The 13,359-nt window shown below is 44.9% G+C and overlaps 1 protein-coding gene across 1 annotated transcript in view; it reads left to right on the top strand.

The window, feature by feature from the left end:
* SPHK1 (sphingosine kinase 1) overlaps nt 1-13,359 on the top strand; it is a 60,029-nt gene that overhangs the window by 31,883 nt on the left and 14,787 nt on the right. The window contains exon 2 of the mRNA XM_056862325.1: nt 12,415-12,561. Coding sequence (XP_056718303.1) covers nt 12,415-12,561 — 147 coding nt within the window. The remainder of the gene's footprint in view (nt 1-12,414; nt 12,562-13,359) is intronic.

The following is a 13,359-nucleotide window of genomic DNA, read 5'->3' as shown; positions in this document are numbered from 1 at the left end:
GAACAAAGGGGATCTGACAGTGCAGATGCTGGAACATGTCAGGGGTCAGTCATAAAATCTGCCCTTCCTGGGTCAGACCATCCATCTTTAACCATCTTTGGTATCAAAGACAGTGTTCAAAAATCAGTGTGTGCATGGTATGATACGTCCGTTGTTCTAATACTGTTCAGATACTAGTAGGCATGCATTTCCTAATCAGTTTAAGGAGAACCAGCATGGTATAGTGGTTAAGAGCAGGGGACTCTAATCTGGAGAACCGGGTTCGATTCTCCACTCCTCCACATGAAGCCTGCTGGGTGACCTTGGGCCAGTCACAGTTCTCTCAGAACTCTCACCCCTTGTCGAGGCAGGCAATGGCAAACCACCTCTGAACGTCTCTTGCCTTGAAAACCCTGCTGGGCCGTCATATGTCAGCTGTGACTTTGACAGCACTTTATATACACACGATCAGCTCAGCTGATTCTCTAGGTGGGACTATTTTTCATTCGTTTTGTCTTGGGGAGTAATACTTACCAAGAGAATTTACTTCTGAATATACCTGTTATTAAGTCGGATTTACTCTCAGAAAGTGTTCTTAGGAATGCAGCCTTAATATTTTTTTACTAGTTTATTACTGGGCTTTGCAAATTCTTATTAGATGTTCTCTTGTCAGTAACTCTTTCTTATTTGCCATTAATGTATCCCCAACTCCTGCAAGATGTATAACCTGGACAGTTTGACACAATTTATTCAGGTTTTGTTCATCACAACAGAGACAGAGAACTGCAGAAAGCCTAGACTCCCCTACCGCAGTTCTTTGAAGTCTCCTAAAGGTAAAGGTCCCCTGTGCAAGCACCAGGTCATTCCTGACCCATGGGGTGACGTCACATCCCGACGTTTACGGGGTGGTTTGCCAGTACTTTCCCCAGGCATCTTCCCTTTACTCCCAGCAAGCCGGGTAGTCATTTTACCGACCTCGGAAGGATGGAAGGCTGAGTCAACCGTGAGCCGGCTACCTGAAACCAACTTCCGTTGGGATCGAACTCAGGTCGTGAGCAGAGCTTGGACTGCAGTACTGCAGCTTACCACTCTGCGCCACGGGGCTCTTCTGAAGTCTCTTAGCCTCTGAGAAATTGTCCACATGTTGTCATGTCTGTTTTCCCAGCAACGAGACAAGTTTATTTCAAAATGAAAGTAGAGATTCTCAAGAAACTAAATGCTGCAACGTTCTGTGTGTTTCAGTGGAACGGCAGCATGAATACAGTCCTGTGTGGAATTACCTCCTGCTCAAATTCCCCGTCTGGTTGCAGCTCATAGAAATTAGAACTCACCTCACAAGTGATCTTGAGTTTTGGAGTGCACAGTACACACTATGGCTTTGGAAAACATGACCTTGATCTCTCTGTTGTAAGTTAGAGAGACATCTCATGAAAGGGGTTTCATGGTATTGGTTGGTTTCTTGTCTGGTGTTACATTTTTTAAAAATAGCTCCTGATCTAGCAAGTGACTTGCACTGAATTTTTTTTTAATTCCCACAGTAATTTATGTAACTTCCTATATCATCGTCTATAGTATTAAATAATGTTTGAACGCTGAACAATCTCAGATCCCTGCTCTCCTCAGGAATTCATCTATTTATTTCTTTTATCATTTAAAAATGTCTCTATTGACGCCATCTCACAATTGTTCAAGGTGGCTTGCAACGTTGGTGTGAATCAGCTTCATCCAATAAAAGAATGTAAACAAAATGAAAACGGTAGAACTGCAACACGACTGCAAAGCAAAAACAACAACTTAACCCACCCTCCATCTAACTAAAGACGGAATCAATGGGTTACAAATGCTTTGTAAATGCCCAGTAAAATGCTTACAAAGCATTTAAAAACCAGCCAGGAGAATAACTGACCACATTCTTGGGAGAGATCATTTAAAAAATTTGGGATAACCACTGAGAGACCCCTGATCTTTATGCCTGAGGTTACTCAGGAGAGCAGGGCTCTCAGTCATACCCTAAAACGCACTGACCCAAGCGCTGAATACCATTAAATAGAAGATTTTACTATTTCAAGATGCCAATAAAGGTATTGTATTGTATTGTATTGTAAATAGAAGAAGAAGAGTTGGTTTTTATATGCTGACTTTCTCTACCACTTAAGGGAGACTCAAACCGGCTTACCATCACCTTCCCTTCCCCTCCCCACAACAGACACCTTGTGAGGTAGCTGGGGCTGAGAGAGCTGTGAGCCCAAGGTAACCCAGCTGGCTTCATGTGTAGGAGTGGGGAAACAAATCCAGTTCACCAGATTGGCCTCCGCCGCTCATGTGGAGGAGCGGGGAATCAAACCCGGTTCTCCAGATCAGAGTCCACTGCTCCAAACCACTGCTCTTAACCACTACACCATGCTGATACAAGAATCAGTCACTGAAATTGGCCTGTAAGCACACTGCTATCCCGTACAGTTATGGAAGTAATCAAACTTGATTGCAGTAATCAATCGTAGAGATTACGAGGCATGATAATCTTGTGAGAGCCAAGATAGTTGGCAACAAAGGAATGCAGCCAGCCCAGCAACTACTGTAAGCTTTTCTGGTCATATCTGTTAACTTGCTTATCCAATATTACCAGTGGATTTGGGGGAATGCCCCACCTGGGTACCTGACCCAACAGAGAAACCCATACTCCATTGATAGTAGGTAGATTACATTCTCTCACAACCTTGCCTCTCAGTGGGCATAACTTCCGTCTTGTCTGGGGTCAAGTCAAGTCAGGTTTATTAATACGGTCTATTTGACTAGCCAGAAGTTAGTTTATCATATTGTCCAACTTGATAAAAATGTAAAAACTGTTACAAATTACAAAAATTGATTTAAAAAATCTGGTATTAATAAGATATACAAAATTAGTGCATGACACAAAAGTGGCTTGCCAATTTAAGATTACTAAAAATATAGAAGTATAAGAGTTTAACAGGTTTTTTCCACCCTATTTTTGCGTATTTTAATTGCAATGGCGCAGAATTTAGCAGTGGGAAGTGAAAGATGAGGAATCTCCCCCATCAGAAGCTTCTTAGACAGGAACTTATCTAGGAATCCGCTGATCAGGGGATCAATAAATCTAATACGAGCCCCATGATAAAATGGACAGCTGAACAATACACGTTCGATAGTTTCTATGTCACCTGTCCTACAAGGGCACAGCCTTTCAGATCTTGGGTTCTTATATTTTTCCATCTAAAACTGCTGATGGCAGGGCTTGGCATCAGGCTAAAGTGCGGGCCTTCCTATAGTTGATGAGTTCCAAGTGGGAGAGATAAGCTGCAGGTATAACTAGGTGTTTGGATTTTTCTGGTGATGAAAAGAAAGGAGATTTTCCCAGGTCTACTTGATGTTCGATATCTTCTACCCTTTGCTTCAGGAAGCTTACTGCTTGGTCTATACCCATGGCTAATAGGGAAGGTGGAGAGAGGCCCAGCCGGGCCATATTATTGAAGACCTCCTTTAGCCATGATGATTGGAATTTGTCCTGCACTAGCAGGGGTAGCAAGACCTGGGGATTGAGATTTAACTTAAGCCATAAAGTAATTGAAGCCAAGCAGACCCTAGCCTCTACCCTCACCAACCCTGCCTCCAGTCCATCTGTGGCATTTGAGACACAGCGAGGTAGGTGTAAAGCCGCTCTCAGGAATTTAGATTGGACCTTTTCCAATGGAACTAAGGTGGATGAAGGTGGCCCAAGTGTGGTCCCGTACATCGATTGGGCAAAGGTTTTCGCTGGGAAGAAATGCCCTTTCCTAGTTCTTAAAATTTTTACTATATTTAAAGCAGATTTTTCCCTCCGTTGCATGTTTGTCTGGGGTCAATTTAGGGTTCAATTTCATCTTCAGCCTCATCCATTTGCCCACAGTTTCTAGGCACTGATTCATAACAGCAATAGCGGCTCCCAGTTGCATAGATAAATCCAGAGCTGGCTGTCATTGATTTATGAGCGACACCCAGATCCAAATTCCAGGTTGCCTCTCCCAGTGGCTTAATGAAGACATTTAGTAATGTAGGTGAATGGGGGAACTCCAGGCTACTTTCCCTGCCTCGCTCCAGCAAAAAAACAAATCCAGGCCAATGCAAACCCTGGAATCTCAACCAGGTGATCTGAATGGCACGCAAAGAGGTCCATAGCTGAGTGGTGAAGAAGGCTCACAATCATGAATGTACTCTTAGGTCTCTCTCCAGCTGAATATTGCTAGTTAAAGTCATCCCTGTTCTATAACCAGGTCAGAATCTTGACTGAAAAGCATTAGGAGGCATCAAATCGTTTCCTGTAGATATACTTTTAGCATATCAAGGGACCCATGGAATGTGTTTGGTTTCCTCTCTGACTCTTGCATAACTTAACAATGGTTTAGGTTTATAGAACAGCTTGGATCAGGCCACACCCAGGAATAAAGGAAATTACTGCAGTGCAAAGTCCCGACTGAAGCAGAGCAAATACAGGTGCATCCGAGTTCCTTTGCCAATCCTTTTTTCTCTCTGACCTTAGCGGTCATAGGGCTGGGTTCAATTTTCTAATTATTCACAGCTATGCAGCAAGATTCTTGTTCATCAAGGCTAAATGCACATCCTCAGGCCCTTAGCAGAAGGTGCTATCTCGTTCCTTGTATATTATGGGCAGAACACTTTGCTGCCATGTGGGTTTCTCACATCCCGGCCCAACCTCCCCTCAAGAGGCCATGATATGTTGCCGGCCTGTGCTATTTTTCATTATGTTATGCTCCCTAAATGCTCCTGAATTTTCCAGCTACGTCATCCACCTGCACTGAATTGCTATCAGCGCTAGCCTCCTTGACTTTCCCTCCCCGTGGGTTCTTCCAGATAAGCATGCCCCAGCTTTATGACCTATATCCCAGAGGCCTAAATTAATCTTCCCTAGCTCTTCAAAGCCCCCAAAGCTTATCTAATACTTCTGCAAGGGAGACAGAGTTGTGTTGTTTCCTTGGAAGCATAAGGGTGTTTCACAGCCTGAAGAATATGGGCTTTGGAAGGTTAAGCCCTGAATCCTGGGGTCATGCCATGATAGACTTGTGGTTATTGGAGATTGCAGTGGAAGCTCATGCCAATATGGCTGAGGAAGGACTGGGGTTAAAAACATCATTTGGGTTTTGCCACACACGCTCACACACACCTCTCATTCTCTGGAAATGTCTTCAGTACTAATGGCAGAGGGACCAGATTGCGCCATAAGACATTTAATGTAGCTACATCTCGCGGGAGCTAATAGTATTAGCATAAGGCCAACCGTCTCTGCTTTCATTTTTAATGTATGTTTCTGTCCTTTGTTGTAAACTTCTTTTGAACTCTTGATACATTTTAATTACCTGTCTTAAACTGTGTGCTTTGATTAATTTAATATTGTTGTTTTCCACTGGCTTTTATTTATGTTCACCGATGTCTTTACCATATTTCTGTATTTTATCTACTGTTGTTGACTGTGCTAGGAGACAGGTGGGGTATACAAATAGCTCTAAATAAATACATAAAATGTGGAGAGCTTAGGGTTGCCAACTTCCAGGTACTGCAAGACAAGAAGGCTCAGTGCTGTGAGGATAATTGTAGCAACCCAAAAGAGCATTATGACAATTCAAAGCAAATTAAAGTGAATTTTATAAAGTGCAATAGTGAAAAAATATATACACAAAAATATGTACAAAATAGAAGTACAACAAGATACAAATTTTACAAAATGCAATCCAATAAATATATTATTCTTCAAGGGATATCACAAATCCTCAAGCAACAAATAAGTCAAAATATATAACCCATAGGGGCATCCATTGATATCAAAGTCTATTGATTATTCCAAATATTGGAGCAGAGCCACAGGAAAAGGATGTCAGACGTGTCGTCTAGATCGGGACCATGTTTCGCATATGGCTTCTTCAGCGACCTGTATCAGCAGCAAATATATATATGCCTTAATAGGTGATGTCTCATAAGGACCGCAAAGGTTTGTATGAGACCTACAGCTTCCAGGTACTAGCTGGAGATTTCCTGCTATAACAACTGATCTCCAGCTAGGGTTGCCAGGTCCCTCTTTTCCTCCGACGGGAGGCTTTTGTGCTTAAGTGTGTATATGCATGCACGCGTGCCGACGCAAGCGCGGCACTTCCGGTTTAGAACTGGAAGTTCTGCCCCGCAAAGGGCCTTTACCTCTTAGTTTGAATGGTAAAGCGGCCCTTTACCACTCAAACTAAGAGGTAAAGGCCCCTCGCGAGGCGGAACGTCCGGTTCCAAACTGGAAGTGCCGCGCGCTGTATGCATGTGTGCGTGCATATTTGCCCACTGACCCTCAGGTGGTCAGCAAGCAGAGGGGGCAATTGCCGGGGGTTTGCCCACCACCAGCGTGCACCTGGCAACCCTATCTCCAGCTGATAGAGATCAGTTCACCTGGAGAAAATGTCTGCTTTGGCAATTGGACTCATGGCATTGAAGCCCCTCCCCAAACCCTGCCCCCCTCAGGATCTGCCCCAAAAATCTCCTGCTGGTGGTGAAGAGGGACCTGGCAACCCTAGGGGAGCTTGAATTCAGAGGGCCAGTAGCTGTTAAATGCTTTGAGGTCTTCTAGTGAGAGAGCAAGACATTCAGAGATGCTAAACTTTCTTGTTCAAATTAATTCCGTCTTAATTGTTTCCCTCTTACCTTGCCTGCATGGTCCTTCCTCTGTACCACCCTAGTCACTTACTAACAAACCCCAGATTGTTCCAGTTGCAATGTCTGAGGCTTGTTTTTCTTTTTCACTCAGGAAAATTACCAAACCAGATATGCCCCTCAGGTTTATTCTACAAACTGATTCCCTTTGGCACAATCCTTTAATTTTTCTTTCTGCTCAGGATTGTACATAGGGTTGCCAGGTCCTTCTTCGCCACCAGCGGAAGGTTTTTGGGGCAGAGCCTGAGGAGGGCATGGTTTAGGGAGGGGAGGGACTTCAATGCCTTAGAGTCCAATGGCCAAAGCGGCCATTTTCTCCAGGTGAACTGATCTCTATTGGCTGGAGATCAGACCTAATAGCAGGAGATCTCCAGCTAGTACCTGCAGGTTGGCAACCCTAATTGTATGGCGTGGCAGTCAGATGGTGCTTAGCTAGTAACTGGCACGCTGGAAAACAGCATGCATAGTTAATTGTGTCTGGCACAGTTTATGTGTCTGTTGAATTTTGGGGGGGGCTCTGTTTGGAGGAACTGTGATATCAGGGATTTGGCTATGGATTCTTGGCTAACAAGCCGTGAGACTGGCTCTGTGAGCTTCCAATTTAGGCACACTGGCATGAGTGCACGCCACTGAAATTGACGTGCGCACTTGATCAAAATCAGCAGTTTTTACTTGTGGCAAAGGTGGAAGCGTTAGTTGCATATTGTGTGTGTGTGTAAAGTGCCGTCAAGTCGCAGCCGACTTATGGCGACCCCTTTTGGGGGGTTTTTCATGGCAAGAGACTAACAGAGGTGGTTTGCCAGTGTCTTCCTCTGCACAGCAACCCTGGTATTCCTTGGTGGTCTCCCATCCAAATACTAAGCAGGGCTGACCCTGCTTAGCTTCTGAGATTTGATGAGATCAGGCTAGCCTGGGCCATCCAGGTCAGGGCTTAGTTGCATATTAGCTGGGTAGAAACAAATATGGATGTCAGCTCTAACTTTTGAATAAGCTGTATTTCTACACGATGAGGCTGATGTGAGTTACACTGAAGAAGTTTATGAAACTGTAGAATTACTCGAGAAGACTGTCAGTGCCTTTGAAGACTGCCATCATAAGTTTATGAAGTTTTTCCTACAGCTGACAACTACAGTGCTTAACAGCTTAATTGAAGAACTATATAGAGATGAATATTGTAAACAATGTATGGTGAATAGGGCTGTCTATTCGGTTCATCCCGAACTGAAAAACAGCCGAATTTCCCCCGATTCGGCAGTTTTCAGTTCAGATGGAACCGAATTCAAAAAGCGGGAAAACTATGAGCCAAATTCGGCGAGTTTGGAGGGTGCCGAATAAATTCGGCAAATTCAGGGGCTCAGAATCAGCAGCATAACTGTCGGTTAGTAAGCAGCATTCTCCAGCGGCCAATGGTGGCCAAGCTGGGTCTTCTCCTGGCCAATCAGCAGGGATTCTCACTTTTGAAATGGCTGGGAGAAGAGTCTAAAAACTCCTGTCCCTCCCCTCCCGTCCCGACGGTATTCATTGCCTTCCAATTTGGTGGCGGTGCTGCTGAGAGATCCGATTCCTGACTGGGCCAAGCTGCTTGTGCTTAGCGGAATAGGATTGGATTTACGTTTCCTCCGTGCTCCTGCTGGAAGACATTCACACAGTTTGATTTTGGGTTTTTTTCTCTATAGCTTTTCTCCTGTGTGTGTGTGTGTGGGGGAAGCAGAGTCTCTCTGTGTGTGGGGGAGCCAAAGGGGGCTTTCACCTGTTCTGCCGAGGGGTATGTGCCCGCTCACCTCTGCAGGAGTGTGTGTTCTGCTTTTAAAGATTTAAAGTTTGAAGTTGAGTCTGTGTGGCGGCTAGCGAGTCTCTCTCCGCTCGGCACCCACGCCTCCTCCTCCTTGGTTTTTTTCCTGTTTGAGGTTGAGCCGAGTCGTACTGCCTTGGCGGGGGGCTTTCCCCCGTTCTGCCTGGGTGTGTGTGTGCCCGCTTGCCTCTGCGGGAGTGTGTGCTGTACTCGGCTTTTGTTTTTTGCCCCTAGCCTGGGGTTGAGTGCTACGGTGTGGCTTGCGTGAGTCTCTTTCGGCGCCGCTCGGCACCCGCACCTTCTCCTCCTTGGTTTTCTTCTCGTTTGGAGCCGAGCCATACTGGTTTGAGAGGGGGGACCTTTATGGCTTTATTCCAATGAGGGAATGGAATAAAGATGCACATTAAGGATGGGGGAACCCCTTCCAGGCCCCGTAATTTCGGACTCCGTGACCCAATCTTCACAAAACTTGGGAGTTCTTGCAAGAAGGGACCCCTCAAGCTACGCTGAAATTTTGGGACCTCTTCCTCCAAAAATGCCCCGCCACGGAGCCGTGGAAAGCCGCAACTGTGCTTTATGGCTTTATTCCAATGGGGAATGGAATATAGATGCACATTAAGGATGGGGGGGACCCCTTCCGGGCCCCATAACTCTGGACCCCCTGACCCAATCATAACCAAACTTGGGGGGTTCTTGCAAGAAGAGCCCCTCAAGCTACAGTGAAAGTTTGGGACCTCTACCTCCAAAAAGCCCCCCCCCCCCGGAGCCACAAAAAGCCACGATTGTGTTTGTAATGGCTTTATTGCAATGGGCAGATGGGGGGCCACTTCCAGGCCCCATAACTCGGGACCTCCTTCCCCAATCATCACAAAACGTGTTGGTTCTTGCAAGAAGGGTCTCCTCAAGCTACGCTGAAAGCTTGGGACCTCTACCTCCAAACATGCCCCCCCCCGGAGCTGCAGAAAGGCGCAAATGTGTTTTAATGGCTTTAAACTGCTGAATTTTTCTCCAAACTCCGAATCTCGTGCCAAATTCCACAGATCCAAATCGGGGGAGTTCGGATTTCGGCATTTCCCAAATCAAAACGGGCCGAATTTTGCCGAATCCGAATTTTACCGAATTTTTTTTCCAACAGCCCTAATGGTGAATAAGACTCCTTCGGTTGGAGTTTGTTGTGTAATATTTGTTGGAATAATAGGGCTACTATTTATAAAGCATATATTAATACGATTAGATTACTGTGTGGCAGCCTATACTGAATTTCTGTTTGCATTTTCCGACTGTCAGAGGTCACCTTGCTCTCCCTGTGCGTTTCGCCCACATTTTTGGAATTCGTGTTTAGCTAGCGTCCAGAACACACAGGGAAATGCGCTGGGGGAGCGAGGCAACCTCTGACAGTTGGAAAATGCAAGCATAATCAAAGCAATGCCCTGAAGTAGTCTGCAGGGTGACCGTGAAGAAACAGCCATGCATAAATGGCCCTACTGTCCTAAGAAGTGTCTCCTCTCAGGTGACTCCCCTTCACATCCATATTTGACCTAGAGATGACCTGTTCTGGATCTCATCTACTTTTGCCTGACATGATGGCATTAAGCAGAGGCTCAGTTTGACCATTCCTATGCATGACCTCAATTTTTTTTTATTTTGTCTGTTCTATTTGTCTAACTGTTCTCCACCTCCCCTCACCCAGTTAAGCTGTATTGTTAGGGACCTTCGTGTGTGTGTGTGTGTAAAGTGCTGTCAAGTCGCAGCTGACTTATGGCGACCCCTTTTGGGGTTTTTCATGGCAAGAGACTAACAGAGGTTGTTTGCCAGTGCCTTCCTCTGCACAGCAACCCTGGCCTGCCTTGGTGGTCTCCCATCCAAATAGTAACCAGGGCTGACCCTGCTTAGCTTCTGAGATCTAACGAGATCAGGCTAGCCTGGACCATCCAGGTCAGGGACCTTTATACCCATTGTAAAACGGGGTTCAAATCCCCATTCTGCTGTGAAGTCTCTCTCTCAGCCTACCTTACCTTGCAGGGTTGTTGTGATTATAAAACAGAGGAGGGGGGAACCATGAATGGCGTCTTGAGATTCTTGGCAGGAAGTGTGGGATAGAGAGGGCGGCTAGAGGCTCTCGCCTCAGCTGCTTCTACTTCACTTCCCACACATGATACATTTTGTGTAAATAAAAACCTTCTCCCTCCCTTCTGCCTTCCTTTTTCTGGTTGCTAAGTGTGCCTCGTGTAAAGAGCCGTCATAGGAAACACAAAGAGATGGGCGTGGCTGCACAGTAAAATTTTGCCCCAGTTACTGACCTCATCGCCAGAGAAGCAGGGCGATCCATCCAGTCGCTGTAATTGAATCTCGTATCACTTTTCCTTATGTCAGTGCAGGAGGCGGGTTTGGGTGGCATACAGGATGGATGAACTGAACCGTGAATGCTAAAACGCTTGGCAAGGGGCTTCCAGCGCTGAAATAGGGAGGAAGGTATTTCCTCCCATTTTTGAGTTTGAGCTCATTATGGGTCAGATGCAGTTTACGTTCTTTGGCTATAGTATTTCTTTAGTGTGGAAATTTCTTTAGTCTTGTTTATCATCCTAACTACCTGCTGGAGTAGACATTTATTAATTAAGATATTTACACCCCACTTTTCTTCCCAATGCGGCTTACACATTGTCTTTCCCTCCTCCATTTTGTCTTTCTCTCCTCCATTTTATCTTCACAACAGCAACCATGAGGCTGAAAGAAAGTGACTGGCGTGTTTTTGGGGGGGGGGGGTTGGATTGCCAAAGCAGCCTGGTGATGTGATGCTTCCTGGGGGCAAATCCAGAAGTTATGTGATTATGCCGTGCGTAGCTACGTGTGCTATCGATGCCCCGGAGTGGCCAGGTGGATTGATGGGCAGTTGCCCGCCGAAACCACCCACTTGGCAATCCTGTGTGTAGCCTGAGGTTTATCATATTATTCTCTCCCCGGAGAAGAAAAACTATAATGGCAGCAGGCTGTAAAAGAGACCCAGTTTGAGAATACTTTAATGAAGTTCCTCTACTAAATGGAGGAGAAGAGAATGAAGTTCCTCTACCTACGGGTAAGGCAGGCATGCATTCAAAGGGCCAACGCGGCAACAAAGAAATGCAAGGCTTGGTGGCCCGAATGAAACTTGAGATAGTTCACCTCGCAATAATTTCATAATTATCTATCTATGTATTTCTAATAGTATAACCAAATCAGTAATTTTTGATACAACTGTAAAACTAATCTGAAAAGTTATTATTCTAAAAGTGAAACCTTCATCTGGTTGTAAATATTAAGATTATACCAGCAAGAATGAGTCTTCATGTAGAAAAACATTATTTAAATCATATCTTACTGACTGGTGATTTAAATCGATTTGATTTAAATCAAATCCACCCTGATTTATTTAAAGCATTTCTATGCCACCTTTACACCCAAATAGGGTCTTGAAGGTGGCAAACATCAAAATGTTAAAATATTTAAAATAGCATATAAATGTATATATAAAATGTTTAAGCAATTCAGTAAAAAAAAGTCTTATGGATATACCAACAAAACACAACTAGGGCACACACACCACTGTGACGAGATCTTTTTTGCCCAGGAAAGGCTGTGGGTGGTGAACGGCATTCTTTGCCACCGCTGCCTATTTTTGCAGGGAAAAGTTTCGGCTCTAACTCCACACTTTAGGACAGAGCTAAAAACTCACAGAACCTCTTCAACGTCTGCTTGTCTGGTTTTGTTTTGTGTCTTAATCTGTGGTGTTCAGCTACAGTGGTCAATCGTATGAAGGCCTGCGATTCCCCCCCCCCCCCTGTCTCTCTTTTAGGATCAGAATAAGAAGAGCAGAAGCAGGATACCCTGTGTGTAGATGTAAGGTTCACCTTACCCTCCCTCCAAACCTCACTTCCATTTCCCTGTTCTCTCTTGTCTTTATGCAGGAGCAGTATATGGACGCCTCCCTTCGCCCTGTCAAGTGATGGTGTTGTTAAATCCACACAGTGGGTCGGGCCAGGCACTGCATCTATTCAAGACCCACGTTCAGCCGATGCTGACAGAAGCAAACATAGCATTCAGCATGTTCATAACTGGTAAGTGTTCATAACCAGAGGATGGCAACCCTAGTGTGTGACACTTTCCATGGGGGAGGGAGATCCAAGTAATTTTTTCCTGAGGGTTTTTTTTAGGGGGTGCTGGTGCAATGTGTGTATGCACGTGTGTGTGTGTTAAATTGCTTTTGACTTATAGAGACCCTATGAATTAATGCTCTTCAAAACATCCTCTCATTTACAGCGTTGCTCAGGTCTTACAAATTGATGGCTGTGGCTTCCTTGATTGAGTCAATCCATCTCGTATTGGGTCTTCCTGTTTTCCTGCTGCCTTCACCTTTTCCTAGCATTAATATCTTTTCCAGTGACTCTTGTCTTCTCATAATGTGAACAAAGTACGATATCCTCAGTTTAGCTTCTAGGGAGAGTTCAGGTTTGATTTGATCTAGTACCCACTTATTTGTCTTTTGAGTGGTTCACGGTATCTGTAAAACTCTCCTCCAATGCCACATTTCAAACGAATCAACTTTCTTCCTGTCAGCTTTCTTGATTGTCCAACTTTCACACCCTTACATAGTAATAAGGAATACTATGGTATGAATTACCTTGGACTTGGTCGTCAATGACACACCCTTACACTTAAGAATCTTTTCTAGCTCCTTCATAGCTGCCCTTCCCAGTCTCCTTCTGATTTCTTGATGGCAGTCTCCCTTTTGGTTGGTGATGGCTCCAAGAAACAGAAAATCTTGAACAATTTCTTTATTGTCAGTCTTAAATTTGTTTAATTTCCCAGTACGCATTCCTTTTGTCTTCTTGATGTTCAGCAGTAATCCTGTGGCA

The sequence above is a fragment of the Euleptes europaea genome, chromosome 1 (assembly GCF_029931775.1).
Source record: "Euleptes europaea isolate rEulEur1 chromosome 1, rEulEur1.hap1, whole genome shotgun sequence".
Lineage (NCBI taxonomy): Eukaryota > Metazoa > Chordata > Lepidosauria > Squamata > Sphaerodactylidae > Euleptes > Euleptes europaea.
Note: the sequence above shows the minus strand (reverse complement) of the source record. Positions and strands in the feature narration are given on the sequence as shown.